This window comes from Canis lupus, chromosome 8, assembly GCF_003254725.2.
Source record: "Canis lupus dingo isolate Sandy chromosome 8, ASM325472v2, whole genome shotgun sequence".
Taxonomy (NCBI): Eukaryota; Metazoa; Chordata; class Mammalia; order Carnivora; family Canidae; genus Canis; species Canis lupus.
In genome coordinates this window covers 34,541,993-34,568,893 of record NC_064250.1, presented here as the reverse complement: position 1 = coordinate 34,568,893, position 26,901 = coordinate 34,541,993, and the positions used below count along the sequence as shown (strand labels likewise).

The 26,901-nt window shown below is 40.5% G+C and overlaps 2 protein-coding genes, 1 long non-coding RNA gene and 1 other non-coding gene across 7 annotated transcripts in view; 2 read left to right on the top strand and 2 right to left on the bottom strand.

Moving 5' to 3' along the window:
- The window catches only part of DAAM1 (dishevelled associated activator of morphogenesis 1), a 167,058-nt gene extending 163,525 nt beyond the window's left edge, over positions 1 to 3,533 (bottom strand). The window contains exon 1 of one of the 4 annotated variants that reach the window (XM_025443738.3): positions 3,217 to 3,533. The gene's annotated coding sequence lies outside the window, so the exon portion shown is untranslated. The remainder of the gene's footprint in view (positions 1 to 3,216) is intronic. The other 3 variants (XM_025443737.3, XM_049113628.1, XM_025443739.3) reach the window with 3 other exon arrangements.
- On the top strand, positions 1,087 to 2,900 carry LOC118355427 (uncharacterized). Its single transcript, XM_035719647.2, has 3 exons — positions 1,087 to 1,155; positions 1,832 to 2,187; positions 2,369 to 2,900. Exons 1-3 carry the CDS (start codon positions 1,087 to 1,089, stop codon positions 2,799 to 2,801), a joined length of 858 nt encoding a protein of 285 aa, XP_035575540.1. The 3' UTR covers positions 2,802 to 2,900.
- A 147-nt stretch (positions 3,534 to 3,680) lies between the features above and the next one.
- LOC118355439 (uncharacterized) lies at positions 3,681 to 9,606 on the top strand. The gene is made up of 2 exons (XR_004817852.2): positions 3,681 to 4,527; positions 8,694 to 9,606. It is a non-coding gene; the product is annotated as an uncharacterized LOC118355439 (long non-coding RNA).
- Positions 9,607 to 19,781: 10,175 nt separating this feature from the next.
- On the bottom strand, positions 19,782 to 19,888 carry LOC112658091 (U6 spliceosomal RNA). The gene has a single exon (XR_003135496.1). It is a non-coding gene; the product is annotated as a U6 spliceosomal RNA (small nuclear RNA).
- Positions 19,889 to 26,901: the final 7,013 nt, after the last annotated feature.

Sequence of the window (26,901 nt, the reverse complement as noted above, 5' to 3'; positions counted from 1 at the left end):
ACCCTCAGTCCCAGGAAAGAGCCATTGTCCAGCTCCTCTACCCAAATGGTGCCTCGGTTGCCAGAAGTGGCCTGGCAAAACCTATAATTATCTTTGCCTTGATGTCTGTCTGTCTGTCTGCCCCCCTCTCTCTCTATTTTGTTGTATACCTCCTGGGAAAGTTATCTGGGTCAAGGATAGTACAAGAGAAATCTAGAAATATAGAAATATCTGCTTTGGTGTAATAACTGTATTAAGAGCTATAACAAGAACTTTAAGGAAAAAAAAAAAAGTCTTGTGAGTGTATGTATTCCAAAAGCAAATAATTATAAAATACATCCATTTCAAACACATGGGAGGCCTTTTATACTTCAAGTTATGCACTACATGGAAGTTTTCATTTATGCTGAGATGAAGCTACTTCACAGAAAGCTACAGGAATATTACAATTGATGCGAGAACTATCAATGGAAAGGATGAAATCTTGAATCTCCAAACATGTTTCTACTACTAACTCAACAAATACTTATTAAATACCTACCAATGGTCAAACACTAACTGCTAGAGAGATAGAGAAGGACAAGACAAGGACTCTGCCCTCAAAGACCTTAGGGGAGTGGGAAAAAAAGCCACACATTAGAACTGCTGTCAGAATTATAGGGACACAGGAAATAAAACAAGTAACAATGATAAGTTCTAGGACAAAACTAAAAACTGGGTGACAATTTCTGACTCTGTTTCCTCCTGAAGATGTAACCACCTACTCAAAACAAGATGATGAATGTCAACCACCTGGCACTCAGCATCCCCAAGCATTTACCTGCACATAAATGCACATGCATACACACACTCACAGATAAAGCCTTTTCCCCCTTTATCTGCAATATCTGTGATAATCCACCTTGGTATGTAATAAAAGCAGAAAGGAAGCAAAACATTTGTGTAATTCCATTACACTTAGTGCAATTAAATTACAAATAATCACATCCAACAAGAATCTGTAAAAAGGCAAAACCTAAGCAATTAATTCTAAGCTAAAAGGATAACTAGAAGTCCAGATACAGGGATAATACTAGTAATATTAGAAATATTATTACAAATAGTAACATGACTGCCTTCCCCCGTTTGAAGGACTGCCATGAAGAGCCCGGTTCCTTTGCCAGTCAAGTCATACAAGTAAGGCTCAGAGATATTAACTCAAAACCACAGTGTCAGAAGCTGAATTTAACAACTCTTCAGATTATTTTGAGAAAAGACAAAAACCAGGTCCCTTTGTAGAGTCGCCAAGATTTTATACCTAGGATCAACTTTGGGAAACCCTATCTATCCCTCCCCCACATTACTACTGCCCAAGGTCCCCTGAGGTACAGGGTTAACCCCAGGGTGGGGCAGCCAGCAATGACACAGGCAGAGCAAGATTCAGGCCTCCTAGATCTCTGCCCAGTCTGCCTCATTTTCAAGGACCTGCATCCTTTAGGCAGGCGGCAGGCTTTTAGATTTTATGAGAACCACAAGGGATGATACTGACTTCCAGAATTCAATTTCAGTCATTAGTTGTCCCTATAAATTTCCAGAGAACTGCACCCAGAGCAAATTGAGGCCCATCACTGGTGGCCTGACTCTCTACTTGCAAAACAGAGGACACGCCCTCCTTGAGAAAGCTGCCTCTAACCCAGTCAGGTACAGTATTAGGAAAAGTATGCATCTAGCCTGTAAGGCAAAAGAGATCATTCCACTGTAGTTTTCAGAGCTTGCCTCAAGAAACAGGCTCCGAACTCTGACTTCTACAGAGAGGGGAGAGTCCAGGTACGGGCACACAGAGTGGGGTAAGGGGTTTTGAACCGCGTCCAAGCTACTTGGAAGAGAACGGCGAGAGGCCCGGACTGTGAAATGCGTGAAGAAGCGAGAGCAGCTGGGCCCGGAACGAGCATTTGAACACACCCACTGGCCACGCCCTCCCAGCTGCCCGCAGAGCCACATCGAATTGAAACAGCAGTGGGAGCAGTTAAGATTCCGACGGCAGGAGTCGCCATGGCAACGGGATTCATCTTGCAGACAAACTCCGCTTCAATTCACTCGGTCCTTCTCCAGTCTCAGGCAACTACCAACTCAAGGAGAGCAAAAACGGTCACGGGTAGCATTTGCTCTTGACGCTCGCTCTCTGGCGGGTGGAGATCGGACGGGGGACCGAGGCGGAGGAAACAAAGCGTAGGTATCTATTCCTGGGCCCACTAAAATATTTTAGAAGGGGGCCGGGGGCGGGGGAGCAGAACACCCCAACGCCAGGCTGAGAACAACTTAAGAGCCATTCGCAGGGTTTGATGAATGAATATGATGAAAAGAATGAGGGTGCTAGGGAAAGGAAATCCAGAGGACTCTATTTATGTAGAGTTCGGGCCTCGCGCGCGTCTCAAGTAGGAGGGCAAGCCCACTCCAAGCAGTTGGATTTTCGACACCAGCTGGTTCCTATTGCCCAGCCCTCCTGCCCCACAGCGAGCCTCATCATTGGATTATTCGACGCCCCGCACCGCCTCACCACCTCCCAGCCCAGGGTTTGGGGCAGATGCTCCCCCCTCGCTCAGGTGCTCTTTGTGGCGGGCGCGATCGGAGCCGGGGGAGCCGAGATGCGCCCTTCCCGGCGGGGAGAGGCGGGAGCGCCCCGCGACGCCACGAACCCGATCCGCAGGCGGCGCAGCCTCCGCTCCCCGCCGTCCGCCAACACCCCCCTGCTCCTTCCGCAGCGCGAGGAGTTTCCCTCCTCTCCAGGGAGACCTTTGGCTTCCAACTTTTTGGGAATTAGTCACCCCGTCCCTTTCGAATAAACCTTGGAGTGAGGGCTGCGGCGATGTGTGGGGTTCTGCTCGGACGCGGGCCGGCGGGTAAACGAGTCCCTCCTTCCCCGTCGCCACCTCCGAGTCCACCGCGCCTGCCTCGGAGCCTCCCGGGCGCGCAGCTCCCGACCGCGGCGGGGCCCGCAGCCCCCGGCCGAGGCCGCGCCCCCCCGGCGCCCCAACGCCGCGGCAGGGCGGCGAGTGGTACCCTGCCTGCCCTCTCGGCATCCCAGCGACTCCGAAAGAAAGGAGGGAGGGACCCCTGTCTCCGGGGGCGCCTTCCTCGGGGCTCGCCCAGCTTTTCGCCGCGCTTGCAGCCATTTTCCCAAACCCAGCTTGGCAGCTGGGAGCTGTCTAGGTCCCGTTCCCACCCAGACCCAACCTGAAGGACGGGTTTAATATTTACCTACTGGCCCTGGGGCTCCGGAGAGGCAGCGGGAGGGCGCGCCGCGAACCCAGCGCTCGGCCGGAGGAAGCGCGCCCACCCCCGCGCCACCGCGCGGTGCTACTTAATGAATGAGTGCGGCGGGCGAGGCGGCACGTCCCCCTTACCTGAGCAGCCCCTGCATGCTGGAAAGGCGGCTCTGCGCTCCGGGTACAATGGGATCCGGTTAAACAGTTTCCTTCACAGCCGCCCGTAGGTTACCAACTCGCAGGTGACATCACCCTCTCCTCGCCTGATAGGATACAATGTGGCGCCCACTGCGCATGGACTCCCCAGCTGGGCCCGCACACCCCTGGGAGTTGTAGTCTCGCTCTCGCAAGCACAGCCTGGGCGGCCACGCTAAGTGGGGCTCGCAGAACTACACTTCCCGACGTATCCCTCGGCCGCTCCGTCCCCACCCCTTGGTCCCGCCCCCACCGGGACCCGCCCCCCCTCCCCGCCCTCCAGCCGTGCGGCGTTAGCGGTGGTCGTTCGCGAAGCCGACCTGCGGACAGCGCCTGCGAGGGCGGGGAGGGGGAGGGCACCCAGCGGTCGTGCCCTTTGACTTGACCTCCACTCCGCCCGCCGCCGGCTCGGAGGGCCACCAGGGGTCCGGCGCTGGTGCGCACGGGCCGGGCGGCTCTGACCGACCCGGCTCTTGGCCCCTGCTGGAAAGAGAAGATGAAGCCTTTCACTGCCTTCCCTGCGCGTAGAAACTAATTAATAGGACGCACTGGTTTCTGGGTTAAAAGCGGTCCTGGAATTCCCCCGCGTCCCGGACGATGAGGCGGTGCCGGCCCCGAAGACAATCGGGAAATCGCCGTGTGCCCCACTTAAGTACAATTCACCTTTCCGTCCTCTCTCCTTCCCCCATTTAACGGAGTCGGGGCGACCAGCCAGAACGCGGGGACCAGCTTAGTTGGCTGAGCTGACGGGATAACGGAGGCTGTCACTGAGAAAAATGCGCTGTAATCGACAGTCGCTGCAACCCTCGGTCAGGGAGCCTGCTGCGGCGGCAGAGATAGTACTATCAGCAGCCATGCTTTTGTTCTTGCCTGCAGCTGACTTCCCGCTCCGCTCCGACGGCGCTCCGCTCCCGGGAGGACGCAGGACGACGTCCTTGTTAAAGTTTGAATGGACAACACATATGTGCACATGGGCTTTTAGATCCGCAGCACTCTCCCCTCGTTTCCCATACCTTTCTCTGAAATATTTTTTAAATGACCTAAGCCAGACAACATCGTGCTGTTCATGAATGCCAAGATCTTAACACAGGCAAAGGTTTAGTTAAAGGTAAGCCAAAGGTGTTGTAGCAGAGTTCTGACCCTTCAGGAAGATCTTATTTCGCTTTCAATATGCGAAATTTTTCCGTGACCTTTTTCATTATTCAATGAATATCAAGTATTATCAAAAATTAACACCGAGAGCAAATCTCCAGGTGTCTTTTTAAGTGAATAGAAGAAATCAATTCATCCAGTTAATCCAGTTGTAAAGGTAAATTATGATGGCACTTGATGTGTCTCAATCACAAATAAGGATCAGCTCAAATCCTTATTTCCACTAGCAAAATCTCTAGAAGACTGTAAATCTTGTGGGGAAAAAAAAAAAATTCACGATAAGGATTTCAAACAACTCCACCTAATTATTGGTGGAAAGCTCATCACTCTTATTTTCTCATTTCATTATGCAACACTAACTTGGGTTCAAGAGGAAAATATTCATGGAAGTGGTTGAGGATCTCAGGGGAGAGAGAGAGATGCTTTGTTTTGCTGAGAGAGGAGTTTTAGTGCTGAATTCTGATTTTCTCTTAAGCAGCCTATTTCTTACAGACCAGACACATTTTTCTCCACTGAAGGAAGATAACTTTGAATGTTCTGAGCTATTCTATCCATTTCAAATATTGTGTTAGATGGAACCCAGACAATGCAAATGTTCCCTTGGCCATCAGATCAAGAATATAATCAGTGATATTCTAGTTAATGGGTAGGCTCAATGTGTTACAGCTCATTGTGGAAAAATATTCAGAAAGAAACTTGACCTGAAATGATTCTAAAGGCTCTCCAGTTTTATAACTGTGTAAAGCTTTTAGATGGAAACATAATCAGTGAGCCTGAAATTTATCGAGTCAATAAATTGGATGTGGAGACTCTCTGTAAGGCAGGGCTTATCCTTATAGATAAAAGTATATTATTGAGGTATACTCTGAGGAGTAACTTTATAGGACAAATCACTTTACACCAATTTCTCTTGGGTCTTCAGCAATGAAGGAGAAGATGGAGCCTGCCTGCAGAAAAAAAAAATTCCATTTTCTATAGCAATTAATATAGGGATGTGCCATGTTACACAGCTCCTTTCTAAGTATAAAGGACGTCATATACAGTAGACTCTAAGCACAGAAATGTGTGAATGCACACGTGTGAGCTGTCCTTCCTATTCAATAGAAATAAATATAGGTAACAAATACAGAAAGTAAGGTATTATATTTGGAAGCATTTTTCTGTAAGTGGTGACGGATTTGAACTGATCCCTGCATGCTGTTTCATTGGTAACCAGGGGAAACAAAGATGGCTCTTCAGCGTCAGAAATGCAGTCTGTGGATGTGGGACCAGAGGAGGATTAACAACTTCTATCTAGACAGAAGGGAACTACTGTCTCTCTCTACCTCTCTATGAGATGCTTGCACATACATTCACATACTCTCATTGTATGTGTTTGTATTTAATTCTCAGTGACTAAGTAGTCTCCTGAGACATCAAACACACCCACTCTGTCTAGCTTGATTTATATGCTCAAAGGGTTTCTTTGCTTTTTTTTTTCTTTTCTTTTTAAATGATTGCTGTTGTTCTAGAATGATCTTCTGAAAGACCCTGTCTTGCCCCCATGATCATTGCCTATTAATTAGGAAGCTGTGGGACTATGGAGAATAGATTTAATTGACCATCTACAGGTGGAGGAGGGGGGAAGGTAGTGCCTTGGGGTATTTTGCTGATCTTTCAAAATAACCTCTCTCAGTTCTGGTTACAAGGTTTTACTCTACACTTTGGGTTTTAGATAAGGGAGGAAATGGGAGATATAAACAGAGAAAGAATTTTAAGTTTGTAGCTTTGCATGTGTTTTCACACAATAGCTTGGTGTTTGTAACAATTGAAGTTATGTGCTGAGCCCAGGTTTGGGATCGTGCCATTTTACCACTTTTGAGCGACATGACTTTGCTTATTCTGTGTTGCTTACTCTCCTCTGCGCCTCGATTTCCTTATTCTTAAAATGGAGTTAACAGTAAAACCTACTTCACAAGATTTTTGAGCACTAAATTAGATGAGACAAATAAAAACACTTCTGACATTGAAAATTCAGATACTAGTTCTTGTTATCATTTGCAATTTTCCCCTGAAGATTATCTCAAATCACCACCTTAATTATGAAATGATAAAGAGCTACTTAAATTTTTAAAAATGTGTTAACAAGAAACTATTAGAAACTATATAGCGAGCACATATTATATCACTAATTTGTAAGTAAACAAAGTGTACTTTGAAGAACAAAACATGAGAAATCCACATTGAACAGTGCTAGTCCTTGGCTTGTTTTCAGATCCATGCCTTGTCCTTCCTCACTACCCCAAGCTGTCCTCACTATCACAGATCATCTTCCCCAGGCTCCTGAGCAGAGAGAGGCACTGCTGAGAGGTTAGAAGCAATAGAAAGCATGAGACCAGGGTACTTCTCCACTTCCACTTCCACAGAGTAACATTGGATGATGTTTCTGGCAAGGGCAGCAGCATTTCCCATGTTTCCCATGTTTCCCATCAAGGTTGGACCTTCTTCCACTTCACCCCAGCCTCTATTAATGCCACTTTCTCCCCTTGTCCTTCCAGCGTAGGGGTAGAGGTAGCTTCCTGCTCTTGCTAATCTCTTATTGCACATTTGGCTTCTCAGACTTTCTAACACCCCATGACCAATTTCCTGTACTGTATTATATCTATTTTAAATACTTCGAATGGTTTTTGTTTTTCTGGTGGGACCCGTAACTGATGTTAACTTGTGTCTTAGTTCTAGTTCTTTTAGGAGCAGGCAACAGAAACTTTTCTGTGGCCAATTTATGGAAAATAAAGTAATAGGATTAAGTGACAGGATTAAGTAACCAAGGTTCCACCTACAAGCAGGAACTGACCAGCTCAGAGAACTGAAACAGTGGTAGTTTTTGGAACTTCTCTTCAGAGGGCTGCTTTAACAGCCCTCAGTCTCCACATCTCTTTGTTCCGAGTCACAAATTCCTGAGACAAGCTGATAGCCCTATCTCAGGGTGACTATCCCTGAGTTAATTATCTACAGCAGTGGTTCCCAAAGTGTGGGGCCCCAGATCCAAAACATCAGTATCACCTGAGAACTTGTTACAAATGCAAATGCCGGGGCCCTATCCACAGATCCACTGGCAAAGAAACTGTAGAGATGGATCCCACAAACTGTGTTGTTAGAAGTCCTCCAGCTGATTCAGACCTGCATGAAGGTTTTGGAACCACTCCTCCAGAGAGAAGATGATCTTGTCATCTTAGATATGGTCACTCAGGACCTATTCCTGTGTGTCTGGGAGTCTTCCCAGAGAGGGAAAGGTGTTATGAATTTTGCAGCCACCTCAAGAGGTACTAGTAAAGCTGGCAAGTCTGGTCAAGGTCTTAGTGGTAAAATTTGGTTCTTCCTGAGGGAGAAGACTTTGTAGTATTCTGAGCTAACTAGTCAATTTAGTCACAGCAAAGTCACTTGGAAAAGATTCATTTCATTGTGTTTACTTAAGAACACAGAAAAGCTGAAAAACCAGCATTGGGGCAGTACAAGGGAGATGCAATCTTACAGAAATCTAAGAACAGGAACAACAATAAAATCAGACCACTGTAAGAGGGGACATGAAAACAGCTCCAGCCACTCAAAACTCTTCAGATCAGTCTCATCTCAACAGCTCCTGGGAATTTAGAAACAGCTCTCCTTTGAGAGGCACCTGATTGACTCAGTTACTAGAGCAGGTGACTCTTGATCTCAGTGTCATGAGTTCTAGCCCCACGTTGGGTAAAGAGATTACTTTAAAAAAATTAAAACTTTAATAAAAAAAAAAAGAAGAAACTCTCCTTTGACTATCTTAGCTAGGATCCCTACACTAGCTTATTCATAACTGGCTTATGCTTGGCCCATCTATGAGATCTGTATTATTCAATTATGTAGCCTCTGGCCCCATGTATCTATTTAAACTTGAATTAATTAAAATTAACTAAAATGTAACTATCACTTCCCAGTCACAACTGCCACCTTTCAAACAATGAGGCTACCTGAGGCTAGTGAGGATCTCAGATACAGAGCATTCCTGTCATTTGAGAAAGTTCTGTTGGCCGGTGATGCTCTGTCACCTAATGAATTTTCAGATCCTGTCATGCCAAAACCCATCTTTTTTTTTTTCCACATCTTTTTCAGGTCATATTCCAGAGAAAGAGAGAATGAAAGAGGAAAAAAGAGAGAAAAAAATCTGATTGTTCCACTTCACCATTTTATGCCAGATCGTGCCATAAATCATTGACTAGCATGGAAAAGGCAGATAACCCAACAACAACAAAAAATGGCCAAAAGTCTTAAATAGGCACTACGCATACACGCACACAAATCCCATATCCAAATGGTCAATGAGCATGTGTGCATGTGTCAAATTGAGCACGTGAAAAGATGCTCAAACCAATTAGTCATCAGGGAAATGCAAATAAAGACCACAGTGGGATACTACTACACACCTATCAGACTGGTTAAAATTAAAAGGACTAACTATATTAATGATTGACAACTAAATCATACACTGCCAATGAGAGTATCAATTTGAATAACTGCTTTAAAAAACCCTTTATTAGTATCTGCTGAATGTGAACATACACAATTCACTCCAGAAATATATCCAAAAGAACTGTGTATATGTTTTCACCAAAAGACACATATTTAAATGTTAGTGGCCATACTGTTCTTATAGCCCAGGGTGGCCAGGCCATATTTGGGATCTACTAAAAATATTGTTGGTTTGTCTAAAATTCCAATTTTAACTGGGAATTCTATATTTTTACTTGCTGAATATGGTAACGCCCTAAATTTATAGCCCCAAACTAGAAACAACACAGTTGTTTATGCAAAGTAGAATGAATATGTAGATTGTGGCATAGGCATATAATTCATACTATATAGCAGAAGTTGGAAAACTTTTTCTGTAATGGACTAGATAGTAAGGTCTTATGGGCCATGTGATCTCTGTTTTAACTACTCAACTCTGCCATTGTAGTATGAAAGCAGCCAAGATGTAAAGAAATGGGCATGCCTGTGTTCTAATAAAACTTTATTTACAAAATCATCAGCTGGCCCATGAGCCCTAATTTGACAATTCCTGCTATCCAGCAATGAGAATGAATAAATGATGTCTACTTGTAAAAATATGGATGAATCTCCACAAAAATAACAGTAAGTAAAAGAGTATATGTATTTACATAAAACTAAAAAATAGGGAAAACTAATAATGGTATTAGAAGATAGAAGAGCAGTTACCTTTAGGGGATAGTTACAGGAGGGAGCATGAAGGAAATCTCTAGGTTACTAATATTGCTCAAATTTTTTATCTGGGAGCTTGGTTACATGGATATTTGACTTTGAAAATTCATCATGCTATATATACATTTATGATTTGTATGCTTTTATGTATGTGCATTATGTGAAAACAAAAGTTACATAAATTCAAAAGTAGGCCAAATTATCTCAAGATCATTCCTATAAGAATTATTTTATGAATTCTTATACCCAAGGGTTTTTTTCTAATTATAACAGGATTTCATGTTTTTTTTGTAGAGAATTTAGAAAATACTGCTACTTAAGACAATAAAATCGCCCATGAGTCTACAAAGCAAAGAAAAGTAGTAACATTTCTTCCCCTGCCCTCCCCTTTCAAACATGGGATCATTTTATTTTATAGTTGGCTTATTTTATTTGAAATATATTTTGGGAATTTTCTATGTCAGTACATATTTTTTAATCTGCATTTTAATGGCTACACGGTATTTTATTATGTCAAGATAACTCTTTTATTTAATGAATCGTCTATTGTGCAATCAGTCCCTTTCCATTTTTTGGCATTTTTTTCAATTTTTTTTGTATTAATAATAACTCTGATATACCTCCTACTTCAATTTTTGTGTCCACCCATGAATATGTCTTTGGAACTAGATAGTACAGGAGGACATAAAGGCTTTTCATGCTTTTGATCTATATTGCCAAATTTCCCAGATACTTGTTTTTATTTGTAGGTGTTACAGGTTGATGTTTCCTATTAGCCCACATACGTCTGGTATTTGCTGAGAAGACTGAATCATGTCCTGAAAGGAACTTAAATTGGTAGAGATGAATTCTAATAATGCCAGTGGGGTAGTTGAAGGTACTGTCAGATAGGAATAAATGTCTGAGGAAAGAGTAAGCACCTTCTATTGTCCATAGTCATCTGGCCCTCTAAGATATCCTAGGTATATTCACCTGCTAGTGATGCATAACAAAGTACCATGGACTGGGTGGCTTCAATAACAGTTCTGGAGGCTAGAAGTCCAAAATCAAGGTGTGGTCAGGGTTGGTTCCTTCTAAGGGCTATGAGGGAAGATCTATTCCAGACCTCTCTCCTTGGCTTGCAGTTGGTCATTCGTACCATACCCTATGTCTCTTCACTTAGTCTTTCCTTCATGTATGTCTGTCTCTGTGTCCAAATTTCCCTTTTTTATAAAAACACCAGTCATACTGGATCAGGGCCCACCTTAATGACCTCTCTTTAGCTTGATTATCTCTGTAAAGACCCTATTTCCCAATAAGGTCACACCCTACAGTACTGGGGGTTAGAATTTCAGCATAAGACTTTGGGAGTGTGGTGGGGGTTGGGGAGTGGGGCAAAATTCAACCCAGAACACAGGGGAACCCAAACAAGAGAAAGTTGGCTTTGTTGATCTCAGCACCAGGGTTACACACTAGCATGTTATAGTCACATAAATTTAAAGCAGTTGAACATTTGATTAGGAAATGAAGATAGGACCAAAAAAACTGAAGATTGCAACCTGAAATTTATCAGGAATAACAAACAGAAAATGCCAAGTACTTCCAGTATCATGTGGTAGTTTTAATGCTGACCGGTTCTGGTTTTGAAGGCTGAAGTCTTGCCTCCAGGTACACAGTCCTGTCACTCTGGATCAGGAATTCTCATGTGAAGACTCTACTGACCTTCTATTGGTAGAAATTCCCTGGCCATGCATTTTAGATAAACCATCCCAAGTTAGCTCTCAAAATATCCCCTACAGAGTGTGTCACATAATTTTCATTTTCTTTTTCTCTTTAAACATCAAATCTCTGCATGGGCTCTTTAACCCAAAAATGGTCAGTCTACATGTGGCAAAACCTTATCTACATGTAAGAGATGGGCTGGGTGTTCTGTGGAGGGAGAAAATTCTATTTACTTTTTCTGTAACTTTCCTTGTTGGGAATTATCCTGGCAGATATAATCTCCTTTGTAGCTGAAATATGACAGCATGCAGGATTTATGTAAGAGCCTTGTTTCACAGCAGGTTATGCTAGCACTTAGACACTGGATTTGGAGATTAGGGGAGACTTTAGTCCTGTATTACATGAGAACCTTGTGATGTGGAATTTCTCATGGAAAGCCACACTTCAATACAATATGTCATGGCATATTATCTTTGTGAGAGTGTTTTCTCTTCACCAAACTGTGATTGTAACCTTTTCTCTTGGGTTGTCTATGCCCTCTCCCTGTGTCTCAAGCTCTTAAAATAATATTTTGGGTTGTCAGAAGACTAACCACCCAGCTAAAGTAGAAAAGGAGATATTGAAGGGAGATATTGAAATGCTTTATTCTGGCTTTGCATTCCTGCAAGTGGCAGGTTTTCTTCTCTGGGATTTATGTTATTGTTTTAGGAAATTATGCTCATTTAAATCTAAATGTAGTTAAAGCAAGTAAAATATAACCCCATTACTTTTCACTCACGTGTAACAGTGATTCTGAATAACAGGGTCATCCCCCTCTTGACTTAAGTATGAAAGTGAACTATGCTGGAAGCTATACCACCTCTGGCTACAAGCCCACTAGAATTTGCAAGTTGAGTAGCTTTGAGTAAGGTCAACATCAGGATGGGAGCCTCCAAAGAAAACCCAGATGTCTCAGAAGAAAACATGATTTTAAATATGTTTGATTGTATCCCTAAAACTCTAGTGGCAGATCCCTACAGCCATCACCTTAGGAAGTTTTTTCATGATACATATTCCTACTTAAAATGTATAGGTGAACAGTCTCCTGCTCAATGTATGTCTACATCAGTGGTACACTAAAGCCCCGTGGCACTGCCTCACAAAAACCCATTGTTAGATTTCAGGGATTTTGTGAGCCAGTTGGTTTTGTTTTGTTTTATTTTGTTTTCTTAAGAGAGAGAGAGCACACAATGGGGTAGGGGGAAAGAGAGAATCTCAAGCAGAATCTGAGTATAGAGTCCAAACCTGGGACTGGATCTCATGACCTGAGCTGAAATCAAGAGTCTGATGCTTACTGGACTGAGCCATCCAGGTGCCCCTGTGAGCCAGTTGCTAAACACAGTTAATATTAAAGACTAAATCATATAAACATAGTTAAATAAATTATATTTAAAACAAAGGTAATAAATACTCAAGATTCATCACATATTAATTGTTACTACATTTTACTATTATCTCTGATCTTGAGATTCCACCTGAATCTGAATGATGCAAATCCTATGTCATGGTATACCACTGCATATCTCTACCCAATTGCACTCTGGTCAATCCAGTCAGTGACATCACACTGGTAGCTAGAAATCAGTCATGGTGGGAATAGTTACATCATAGAAATCGGCTTCCCCTGCAGATCCAGTTGTTAGCCATTTACTGGCACCCTCCATCCCCTGTATTTCTAACAAAAGATAACACCCCTCCTCAGAATGCTATGCAATGCTCTGTATTTTTCTCCTGTGGCTTCATTTAGCTTTGAGTTCCAGAAATAAAGTACATATGTCATTTTACTCAAATTGGGCAGAAGTGTGGCAGAGAAAAGACCAGTTCCTTACTGGGTGCAGGGAGCTGAGCATTTTACCTCCAACAGGAAAGAGAAACATGGTGATAGGTTTAGCAGAGGGGAGTGGTTTTGAACCAGGAAAAGATGTCAGCTTGACTTTGTGGATTTCATCAGAGGGAATGAAGAGAGAATTCTAGAAGAACCGCACTAGTACTGAGGCTATAGCAGCTTAGAACAGGCCCCCATTAAAAACGTTTTTACCAGTCTGCAGAATAATGATAAAAATGATCTTAAAAAGATAATATGGTTCTTTATGAAATGAATTTTTTCATTAAAAAAGACTTTTATTAAGGGATCATAGATTAATCATCTCAAGAGTATAAAGATGACTTTATTAGAAGCATGAGGCTAGGAAAAAAAAAAAATAGAAGCTTGAGGCTAGGGATGCCTGGGTGGCTCAGTGGTTGAGTGTCTGCATTCCACTCAGGGCATGATCCCTGAGTCCCAGGATCAAGGTTCCCCACAGGGAGCCAGCCTGCTTCTCCCTCAACCTGTGTCTCTGCCTCACTCTCTGTATCTCTCACAAATAAATAAAATCTTAAAAAAAAAAAAAAAAAAGAAGCATGAGGCTATTATCCAAACTATATATATCTTAAGAATTATTTTGTCCCAAAAGTCCATTTGTGCCCATTTCACCTGCTTGTGATAGAGAATACTTGTTTTTTTCTTTAAAAAAAAAAATCATTTTAAATGGTGATCGTGTTCCCAAGCTAGACCAAAAAAGCAAACACACCACAGAATACAGTTAGTCACAGCATTAATTTTAGTAGCCTAAAGTCTGAATGGTGGGGCAAGGAGACAGTCTTTGCGGGAATAAAGAGGGTGGAAGAGAGGAAAAAGCATTCCTTTTCCTTCTCCTGAGCCAGTGGATGTTGCCTTAGGAAAATCTGAACCAGGTGAAGCATGTCCTCATCCATTTCCTCACCTCGCTTTGCACCTTGCTCTCTCCATAGTAGCTAGTGGCCCTTCTCACCAGATTTGCATTTCCTTGTGGCACTCAGTGTTCTCTACCACAGTACCTTCCAAGGTCTGACTGGATTCTAAAAGTGCTCCAAGTTCCACGGATTGCTTGCACTCTCCTCCCCTCAGTCAAAACCCCTCCATCCATTCTTCCAACACAGCTGGTCTCAGGTGTCATTGAACAAATTCACACAAATGTATGAATGGCTGATAGCTCCTAATTTTCTAGAATCATTTTAAGTTTTAGAAATGAATCTTGCCAACACAGGTTATCTCTAGTTGGCACTAGGTTGCGACATTTAAGACAAACAATACGAAAACCAAGGCAGAGTAAGAGTTGGTGGAGTATTAGAACAGGAGGGGATGGGCAGGTCCCACAGAAACACTGCAAGTGGGTTGCTTAATCCTTTAAAACATGTTTGTGATTTTCACAAACTCCTCCCTTTGACCCACAGATTTTCCTGAACTGACCAAAGTCGGATTTTAGTTAATCCTTGTTTTGGTAATTGCCCACTGGTACAAGCAGCCACAGAATAACAAATGTTTTAAGATTAAACATTATAATCCTCTACATTTTTTCAGATCCATGTTTGAAAAGCTTCTTGTTTCCCATGAGGGGTTTTTAATGGGAACTGTGGAGCTTTTAGCTCTAGAAGGGAGATGGTGCGAGGCAAAGTGTGTGAGCAAATGTGTGTGCATGTGTGTGTGTGCCTGTGCACACACATGTATGCTGGAGTAGACATATATAAACTTGTACAAGCTATTTATCATTTCGTGAGAAGAGCTCAATATGTAATTAAACACACAAACTGCTGCAACAGACTCCGGCTTTGCCCAGCTTAGGAGACATATCTTAATCAGCTCTAAAATCTAAACTTATGTCTAAAATTCCTTCTACCCAGCTATTCCCTTCTCAGACCAAAGTTACTGAATGCATACTTTATGTGCAATTCTAATCTCATTGCTTCTTTTTTCCCTGGTTAAACGTATACTTACTTACTCCCCCATGCTTTGCACCAAGCAGGTGTTTTCTGGTTCATGAATTAACTTTTGATCTTTTGTTCAGAGTTAACTAAAACTCTTTCCATCGCTTCATCAGCCTTTACTCATTAGCAATAAATGCTCATCAATTAGCTATAGTTCATCTATAAACCTGAACACTAATGAACCACCACAAATGTTGATGAACATCCATCAGGTGTGAACAATAGAAGAGAGTTTGCCCAGATGGGTCATTGTGGGCCAAATCGGTATCTTGCATTCACAATGGGTGAAGAGACACACAAAACACAGAAAGACAACATGGCCTCTAACTTTGAGGAACTGAGAGATCAAAAAAGTGAAAGTAAGAGTGCATCTCTCATTTCACCACAAGGAACATCACTGAAGAAAAGGAAAGAAATCTCAGCAATTTGAGAGAGGTTCAGAAAAAGTCGTTTTTAAAATGGAAGTTGTGCTTCTGTTTGGGCTAGGTTGAAAAGCAATAGAGTACCCACCTCCCACTTAACATTTTGCTAGGCAGCATCTGCTCACTTTTTCGTTCTCAGGCACTGCTGTCTGGTAGAAATACAAGTCACATACATAATTTAAAGTGTTCTAGTAGACACATTTTTAAAAAGTACAGAGAAACAGGTGAAAGTAATTGTAACAATATATTTAACCACGTATCTTTTCAACATGTAATTAAATAAAAATTAAGTAATTAACATTCTTTTTTTTTTACAGTCTTCGAAATCCGTGTATTTTACATTTATAGCACATCCCAATTCATACTGGCCACACTGCAAGTGCTCAATAGCCACCTGTGGCCAGTGGTCACTTAGCAAACAGTGTAGGTCCAGAACATTCCACCCTGGAGAGTGTTCCATGTGTATTAAAACCCAAATTTATTGAAGAGGAGACATTTTGCTTTCCTGTTCTGTCTCTAGATCTTACAGCAGAAATTGGTTGGAGCAGGAAAGGAATAGGGCAAATCATTTTTAGGGCTTTCTAAGGAATATTTAGCAAGGCTGGTTACCATCCTGAGGTACTTAGGGACTGAAGACGGTCCTTTGTCAAAAGCAGACTTTCTTTGTGTTGCATCAGAAGAATTCCTCGCATTCTAGGAAGTTTGATTGATGTCCTTGCATGCTCATCACCTATGTGATAGGCCTAGCCCTCTGTGCTTTGGATTGAGAGGAATTCCCTGACTCATACTATCTTTCTTATCTGGGACTACCTAAAGATAATTCATTCTGAAAGCATTATCCTTCTGTGTCTGGTCATCTGTAAAATTCCAAGGCTCTGCCTCTCAGGGAGCGTGACTGGTAACAATAGCTTCTTCCTCTTTGGTGTTGGAACTCTTCAAAGTAAGCTCAAAGACACTTCTGTGTGTTATCCTCACCTCAATTGTTAGGACTGGAACTTAAATGAAGAATCCAGGTTTCTGAAAAATCCTAATGATTCGGTATTAGTCTCTGGCAAAGGTTTTTGAATTTGAGAGCACATAGGAAATCTTCCAGAGTGTTTATTTCTGCTGATGCCAGGGCCTCTTGTGCCACATGTCAGGCCTTTTACGGAGCTTCCTTCTCAAGAAGCACTCCAGGTAATTCTGAGTCAGGTGTCTTGGCTCTCTACGGTGTAGAAATACTGGTAGATACTGGAATCCAGGTTCCTATACATGGAACGAATTGCTATGTCCTCAGCTGTCTCACATTAGGGGGTAATGCAATAAATCACTTGCATTTTCTTTTCAAGATTTTATTTATCTATTTGAGAGAGAGAGAGATAAAGATAGAGCAGGGGGAGCAGCAGAGGGAGAGGGAGAAGCAGGCTCTCCACTGAACAGGGAACACAACGTGGGGCTCCATCCCAAGACCCTGGGATCATGACCTGAGCTGAAGGCAGATGTTTTACCAACTGAACCACCTGGATGTCCTAATCACTTGCATTTTCATTTGAAATTATGTTTCAAATCCTTTTTGCCCATCAGAGGGTTTCCTTTGGCAGCATGAAATTCTGAGTGTCTTTTTGGGAAAAGGAGCTGCTGGATGGTTGTGTGTGTGTGTGTGTGTGTGTGTGTGTGTGTATGTGTGTTTAAGATAACAAAAGGGATGAATAAAAGCCAAATAAAAACCATATATTACCTAGGGCAATACTAGATATGCCAATGATTTATCTTTCTTCCCTATCCCTGCTAGATTCTTTTTCTTTTGTCAGCTTTATTTTTTAATTAATAAAGGCCCTCTTCAGATAAGTGAGAAAATACAGATAAAGTATAAGACACTTAGCCATAGATCCATCTTTCAGAAATGCTCATTTCTTTTTCACAAAATGGATTCCTAACATTAATTCTGTTTGCACCTGCCTTTCTTAAAACTTTAATCTTATACTTCTTGTAAGCTTAAAAATGTCTACATATTATTGTTATTTTTAACAATAGTTTCTTCTACCAAAGGAAAAGGTATACCATACCTTCCTTCTACAGTATACCATTATTTTATCAACTGTCTACGTTGGAACTTTTAAATTGTCTTTTTTTTTAATGGATTTTATGTTTTTAGGGAAGTTTTAGGTTCACATCAAAACTGACAGGAAGGTACAGAGATATCCCATATACCCCCTGTCCCTACACATGCACAGCCTCCTCATTATCCACATCCTTCACCAGAGTGGTACATTTGTTACAATTGGGGAACCTACACTCACATATCATTATCACCCAAAGTCCCTAGACATTAGGATTCACACTTGGTGTTATACATGCTATGCCTTTGAACACATGTAAAATGACATATATCTGTTATTATAATACCATACAGCTTGGTTTCACTGCCCTAAAAATCCTCTGCACTTCTATTCATCCCTCCTTTCCCCAACCCCTAGCAGCCAGTCATATACTATATAGCCTTTCAGATTTTTTTCTTTCCTTTTTCCTTTTCTTCCTTCCTTCCATCTTTCTTCTTTCTTCTTCTCCTCCTCCCTTCCTCCTCCTCTTTCCCCTCCTTCCTCTTCTCCTTCAACAAAGCAATGGTAAAGATTCTTTATATACATCTCTTTGGGAGAAGAGTTTGAATCTTTAATAAATAAAAACATAGAAAGCAGAAACAAATACTCATTTCCCACTACCCAAAATTAACTGCTATTAATGTTGCAACACATTATTTCCCAACTTTTCCATGTATATAAGTATTTTTAAAGTATATCAACATTCTTCTTTTAAAAAAGAAAGAGATGAGACTGTTCCAAGTAAAATGAAAACTCCCTTTGGTGACTGTCTACTCATTTGGTCCTCTCCTTTCTCTGCAGAGGAAATAACTATGATGAGTTTGGTGCATATTATAATCCATTTTTATACATACATAATATATGTATCAAAAAACATTTAGTAAAGCCTTATGTTTTTTACACCAACAGTATTGTTCTGCGTATATCATTCTGTGGTTTGCCTTTTCATTCAGCAATGTTTTGATAATCTGTTCCTACGTAGTTTTACAGAAATCTAAATTCATTCCTTCATATTATGACTTTACTATCTCCCATGTGTCTGTTCTTTATGTATGGAAATTTAGGCTGTTCTTTTTTGGTGAGGTTCTATTATAAATAGTATATGAACATGTACTTATTTCTCTTCGTAGATGTGTATCTTTTTCTCTGGTTAGGCACCAAAAGGTAGAGTCATTGGGTCAGAGTAAGCATAGTATTTTTTTTAATAGAGAGTGTCAAATTTGTCTTCCAAAGTGAATATACCTAGTTAGCTTCCTATCAGCAATACATATCCATATTTTCAGAACCTTGACAACAGTTGACATTGGAAAAAACGTTAAGCTTTGACAGTGCTGTGGATGAAATACAGTTTATTGTTTTCACTTCTCAGATTAGTTGTGAGGTTAATCATCTTTTTAATGTTTGTTAGCTAAACATACACTTATGGATAATTAACCAATTATATTCTCAGGAAAAATTCCTATCTGATCAAAGACTGTATTTTAAGGCTTTCAAAACATATTTTGAAATTTCCATTTAAAAATTTTGAAACTTTATATTCTTATCAAAACCATGATAAAATATTCATTTTCCACACTCTCACAAAACTCTGGATTACTCAATCTTTGCCAATCAAATAAGCAAAAAGTGTGCCTATGTTAATTTTTCATTTCTTTGATTATTGGCAACATTAATTTTTCTAAAATTCATATTCACATTTTTAAAAACTCACATTCTTATTCATATTTCTTCTTTTTTAGACTAGACTATGGCTTACAATAGCTGAACTTATACTGGGATATTCTTTTTCTTATTAACCCACTGTCATATAATTTACAAATTCTTCTCAGCTTGACATCTCGTTCATCTTTGTTTATGGTAATTTAGTGATATACCCATATTTTAAAATTTTTAAGTGTTTAAATGTTAACATATTTCCATTTTATTTTCTGCCTTCTCTTTTATTTTATTATCTTTTTAAATATATGGAACATTTGATGAATTTGCATGTCATCCTTGTGCAAGGGCCATGCTAATCTTCTCTGTATTGTTCCAAATTTAGTATATATGCTGCTGAAGTGAGCACTACCTTCTCTTTTAATAACTTTTATTTCTTATCTCAAAATGCATGTGCATTATGAAAAGTTGTTAAAATACAAATAAAAGAAGAAAGTAGGGATCCCTGGGTGGCGCAGCGGTTTAGCGCCTGCCTTTGGCCCAGGGCGTGATCCTGGAGACCCGGGATCAAATCCCACGTCGGGCTCCCGGTGCATGGAGCCTGCTTCTCCCTCTGCCTGTGTCTCTGCCTCTCTCTCTCTCTCTCTCTCTCTCTCTCTGTGACTATCATAAATTGGTAACAATTAAAAAAAAAAAAAGAAGAAGAAGAAAGTAGCAGTTCCTGGGTGGCTCAGTGGTTGAGCATCTACCTTTGCCTCAGGGCATGATCCCAGAGTCCCAGGATCGAGTCCCACATTGGGCTCCCTGCATGGAGCCTGCTTCTCCCTCTGCCTGTGTCTCTGCCTCTCTCTCTCTGTGTCTTTCATGAATAAATAAATAAAACTTAAAAAAAAGAAGAAGAAGTAAAACCCATGTAATTTTACCACCTGGAGATAAGAATTACTAATATTTTGAAGTGTATCCCTCCAGACTATTTCTATGCAAATATACTACACATACATATTTTCCAGTAATTCTGCTAGCATGTGACTTGGGAGTAATGTTCTAGGCCAGTGGTTCTCCAACTTTAGCACACACCAGAATCCCCTGAAAATACTTGTTAAAATACATCTTGCTGGGTCCCACTCCCATAATTTAGTGAGAGGACCCAAGAATGTGCATTTCTGACAAGTTCCCAGGTGATGCAGATGCTTGCTGGTCTGGGTACCACACTTTGAGAACCAGTTTTAGGTTCACCCTGTCTAAACTCTCACATTGCAGTCACTTCCCTACTTAAACCCTTTTTATGGTTTCCTCCTGTCTGCAGGACAAAGTCCAGACTGCTTGGCAAGGCACACAAGTCTTTTATGATCTGGCCCTGGGCTGCTTACTCTCCAGACTCACTCTTCACACTTGGCCCCACTCTCTGCCCCAGGAGGCTGACCTGTGTAGACTATATCAACAGGTTCTGTCCTCTGCCTTGTGGCTCAGCTGACAGGAGTCTAGAGGGTGGGAAAGACAGCAATCCCAGTATTTCATCCCCAGCCCCACCTTTGGGCTTCTTTCCCAGAAGGTTTGGCAGTGGCTACATTCCTCTACCTAACGTCCAAATCAATTTGATTCTCTCCTCTAGTTATGGCTCTTACCAAGTTCCGGTCATTTCCCCCTCCATTGGGCCCTTAGGCTTAGAAACCGTAACAAATTCCTGCTGTTGTTGGTGTGAGGAGAGCTTCATCATCCTTTTTGGATTCTTTTACCTCTGTCCACACCTCTGTGGCCAATCTCTTCATCACATTCTCTTGAATTACCCCTTTTTAGTCACTCCTTCTCTTTCCTACTGAGACTGGCTGATCTAGGTTCTCCTTTCCATTCTATTTTTTTTTAAAGATATATTTATTTATTTGAGAGAGAGAGTACGAGCTTGAGGGGCAGAGAGAGAGAGGGAGAGAGAATCTAAAGCAGACTCCTCACTGAGCGTGGAGCCAGTCACAGGCTCAAACTCATGATCCTGAGATCATGACCTGAGCCAAAACCAAGAGTCAGAGGCTTAATTACCGACTGAGTCACCCAGGCACGCCCCCTCCTTTCCATTCTTATTTCCCACAAATCTTTTTCTAGGCATGACTTGGTCACACATATCCCAAATACAGTTGACCCTTGCACAGTTAGGGATTGGGGCGCTGACCCCTGAGTTATTGAAAATCTACGTATAACTTTTGACTCCTCTAAAACTTAGCTATTAATAGCCTACTGAAACCTTACAGATAACAGGCGATAAACACATTTTATTAATATGTATTATATACTTTATTCTTACAGTAAAGGCAGATAAAAGAAAATGTTATTAAGAACATCATAAGGAAGAGAATGTACATTTACAGTTCTGTACTGTACTTATTGGAAAAATCCAGGAAAAAGTGGTATTCAAACCACCAGTTCAAACCAGTGTTGTTCAAGGGTCAACTGTACCACGTAGGTCACAATCCCTTACTTTTCTCTTTGGCTAAAAAGTCCTTTTACTTTATGTAGAAAACTACTCCTCAGCCTTTAATCTATAGGTCAAATGTCACTGTTTTCATAAAGATTTCCCTTCTCCTCAAACTTACTCCATGTTTCTGGGACTTTCTCATATACAGATTTATTGAGATATAATTCACAAACCATCACCATAATCTGATTTCTGAACATTTCATCATCCCTAAAAGAAACCTTGTCTCTATGAATGGTCACTCTCTCACTCCTTTCAGCCCCTTGGCAAATCATTCACGCACTTTTTTCTCTATGGTTTTGCCTATTCTGGGTATTTCACATAAACAAAATCATATACTCTGCTTTTATAGCTTTTTTCACTTAGTATATTTTTAAGATTTATTCATGTTGCAGCATGCATCAGTATGTTATTCCTTTTTATGGCCAAATAATATTCTACTATACAGACACACAACATTTTGTTTATCCATTCACCAGTTATAGACATGTGGGTCGTTTCCACTTTTTGGCTATTATGAACAATGCTGGTATGAACATTCATGTACACGTGTTTGTGTGAATATGTTTTCAGTTGTCTTGGGTATACACCTAGGAGTGGAATATCTGGGTCCTATAGTAACTCTATGTTCAACATTTTAAGGAACTACCAAAGTGTTTTTCAAAGTGCCTATACCATTTTACATTCTCACTAGCAGTGTATGAAGGTTCCAATTTTTCTACATTCTTCTCAACAGTTGTTATTGTCTGTCTTTTTAATTATACCATCCTAATTTGCATGATGAAGTGTCTCATTTTGATTTTGATTTGCATTTCTCTAATGATTAGGGGGTTGAACATCTTTTTATATGCTTATTAGCTATTTGCATGTCTTCTTAGGAAAAAATGTCTATTCAGGAATCTTTTACATATTCTGGATACTAGTCTCTTGTCATATATTTGATTTGTAAATATTTGCTTCTATTCTATGTGTTGCCCTTTCATTTTCTTGGTGGTGTCCTTTGAAGCAGAAAAGTTTTTAATAATTTTGATGAAGATCAACTTATTTTTAATTTGGTTGCTTGTGCTTGGGGTATTATATCTAGGAAACCATTGCTTAACCCAGGTAATGGAGGCTTATTCTAATGTTTTCTTTTGAGTTTTATAGTTTACTCTTACATTTAGATCTTTGATACATTCTTATGTTAATTTTTGCATATCATGTGTGAGAGAGGACCAACTTTTTTTTTTAACATGTAAATATATTCAGTTGTCCCAGTACAATTTATTGAAAAAACTTCTTTTTCCCATTCAGTCAACTTGGAACCCTTCTTAAAAATCATTTGAACTTAAACGTGAGGGCTTTGGGGACTTTTTATATACAACTTTACTTAAAACATTAACTTAACTTAATAGAATGTAAGCTTTTTGAGTCTAGGAATTGACCATGTCTGCTGATGTAGGTACAGCATAATGCCCAACATACAACAGTACTCAATATGCACTTCACTATTTAAATACATCTTAATGTTTTCTTCTGCTAAAATGCAAATTATATCTGGAAAAGGACACTATTAATTCCTCACCATAGAATAGTTCATCATATTAAGAGATAACAGGAACTCTAGGGAAGGAAGCACAGGACAAGTGGGTTATGATAGGAGTTAGGGGAAGGGAAAATTTTCAGCCTCAGTCTTGTTTGGCTAAGGGAGTATGTTGGGCAATTGGAAACATACTTCCTGGTGTTGCTTCCTTGAAAGGAGCTGTGTGGAACCAGAAAAAAGTAGAAATTAGAATGTAAAAGGAAGGAGCTGAAGAGGAATTCATTTAATTAATTAACAATTTTGTCAAGGGCCAGTCCACTTTCTGGGAAGCCAAAAGTCAAAAAAGTTATCAGAAAAGCTCTGGATATTCAGTTAAGATGAGCTGGTGGGTGATTGTGATATAGCACTTGGATTACCTATTTAGTCAATGTGACAATAAAGCATTTAAAAATAAACATTGAAACTAACACAATTAAAAAGAACCATAGCTCTATTGTAAGTGAGGAATCATTGAGGGGGCATTTAGCTAATAAAGGACATAATAAAATCAATGCGGGGCACAGAACATTTTTCTAGGACACAGAATTTTTGCTTTCCAGGTAGATTACACATAAAGTAGAGAATAATAACCCTTCATGTTGTAGGCAAAGGAATTAATCAGTAAACAAACAAAAAACCAAATTTAAAAAGCTCAAGCCTGAGCAAATATTAGTAAAATTTTTAAGATACTTCATAGCTTCTTTTCACACTTGGGTATTAAAAACTAAGGCAAATAAAATTCACTTTGAGTTTTGTCCTTCAAATTTATTTTGGCTTTCCTTTTCTCACTGCAAAGTGTAGGGTACTTTGAATTCTCTTCTCATTCAATTATAATATCTGGCTGGTTCTCTCATAATTAGAAAAAAATACTTTTCACATGTATATTTTATATTTGTATGAGAGTCATTATTTTATCCTTGTGTAAAAATTATTCTTTAACAGATGACACAGAGAGTCCTACTACCTTTTGCCACATGATTTTGTGACCAAGAACTCATAGGATGGGAGACAGCAATTTTCCTCTCCAGACTGAGAAATAGAAATAAAATATTTTACTTTTCCTCAGCACACCTTAATACTTGGGGGGGTCATCAGTTCTCTCATAGTTCTTTGGGTAGAAGTAATTCTAGGGGCACATGGGTGGCTCAGTGGTTGAGCATCTGCCTTTGGCTCAGGTCATTGTCCCAAGGTCCTGGAATCATGCCCTGCATCAGGGTCCCCGCAAGGAGGCTGCTTCTCCCTCTGCCTATGTCTTTGTCTGTGTCCCTCATGAATACATAAAATCTTTTAAAAAATAATTCTAGTGTGTAGACTTTTATGAAGAAAAAATCTATAATATAGAGACAGGCTTCAGTTTTGTCCATCTTAAAAGTCAGATTACTTTATTTATTTCCTTAGCTTTTCTTCTATATCTCAACTACCTTGATGTTGTTTTAAAGATTTTTATTTCTAAAAGCTTTTTGTCTGTTTGTTCTTCAATTTTTATAGCATTCTGTTGTTGTTTCATGGTTATGATATCTTCCCTAATTTCAATGAAGTTATTAATAAGGCTTCCTTTAGAAGAGTTGTTCTTACATTATTTTTATTTCCTCAAAGTACTGTCTTTAAATGTTTTATTTATTTATTTTAGTTTGCAGTTCAATCATTCATTTTCATGTTAGGAGTTTTCCTCATAGAGTGGCAATCTCTGGCTGTTCATGTTTAAGAGTGGGCAACTGAAAAGTGCCTTGAAAGCTCTAGGTGTGTTGTGGTTATTAGGTACTTCTTCCCTCCCTACACTCTTCTTTCTAACGTACTCTCCCCTACAACAACTGATAAAATGTTGAGCAAATGGGGGCACCTGGGTGGCTCAGTTGGTTGAGTGACTCTTGGTTTCAGCTCAGGTCATGATCTCAGGGTCCTGGGTTTGATCTTCCTCTGCTCCTTCCCTGGCTCGTGCTCTCTCTCTCTCATACACACAAATAAAAAATAAATAAATAAAACCTTTTTAAAAAAAATACTGAGCAAATAAATGTATCTGTAAGCAAAAGAATAGCCTTCAAATTACCCTGCAGGTCTCAAGAAATGGAAGGGGAGTGGAACTGAAAAGGGAAAGGGAAGGCCTCACACCTGGCACTGTGATAAGTAAGCACTTTGTGTACTTTGTTACAACAATTCATTGGTTTATGGACAAGAAGTTGAGATTCAGAGAGATTAAGTGATTTGCCATAGATTACACATGGATGATCTGGAATCAAGTCTCTCTGGTACCTCTAAACCTGTGCTCTGGGATGGCTCTCGGGGATCAAGACAGGTAGGGTGTTGGCTTTGGTGGGACTTTTGGTACTCTGATGGAATGCTCCCCTCCCCAGCCACTTGAGTACCTAAGCCTGTCCTTAGTGCATTTATACACTTTTTTTTTTGTTAAGTTTTTATTCAAATTCCAGTTAGTTGATAGAGTGTGATATTAGATCAAGGTGTATAATATAGTGATTCAACACTTCCATAGATCACCCTGTGCTCATCACAACAGATGCACTCCTTAATCCCCATCATCTATTTCATCCATCCCTCCACCCACCTTCCCTCTGGTCACCCATCAGTTTGTTCTCTCTAGTTAAGAGTCTGTTTCTTGGTTTGCCTCCCTGTCTCTTCTTGTTTCCCTTTGCTCATTTGTTTTGTTTCTTAAATTCCACATATTAGTGAAATCATATATTATTTGACTTCTTTCACAGCATAATATAGTCTAGCTCCATCCACATCATTGTAAATGACAAGATTTCATTCCTTTTTATGTTGAGTAATATTCCATTGTGTGTGTATATATATATACACACTGTATATGTACATCTTCTTCTTTTAAGATTTTTATTTATTTATTCATGAGAGACACAGAGAGAAAGGCAGAGACATAGGCAGAGGGAGAAGCAGGCTCCATGCAGGGATCCTGATGTGGGACTCCATCCTGGGACTCCAGGATCACACCCTGAGCGAAAGGCAGACACTCAACTGCTGAGCCACCCAGGCATCCCCACACCACATCTTTTTTATCCACTCATCAGTCAATGGACACTTAAGCTGTTTCCATAATTTGGCTACTGTAGATAATGCTGCTACAAATATTGGGGTGCTTATATCCCTTCAAATTGGTATTTTTGTATTCATTGGGTAAATACCTAGTAGTGCAATTGCTGGGTCATAGGATAATTCTATTTTTGACTTTCTGAGGAAACTCCATACTATTTTCCAGAGTGGCTGCACCAGCTTACATTCCCACCAGCAGTGTATGAGGGTTCCCCTTTCTCTGCATCCTCGCCAACATCTGTCATTTCCTGACTTGTTAATTTTAGCCATTCTGACTGGTATGATATGATATTCATTGTAGTTTTGATTAGTATTTTCCTGATGATCAGTG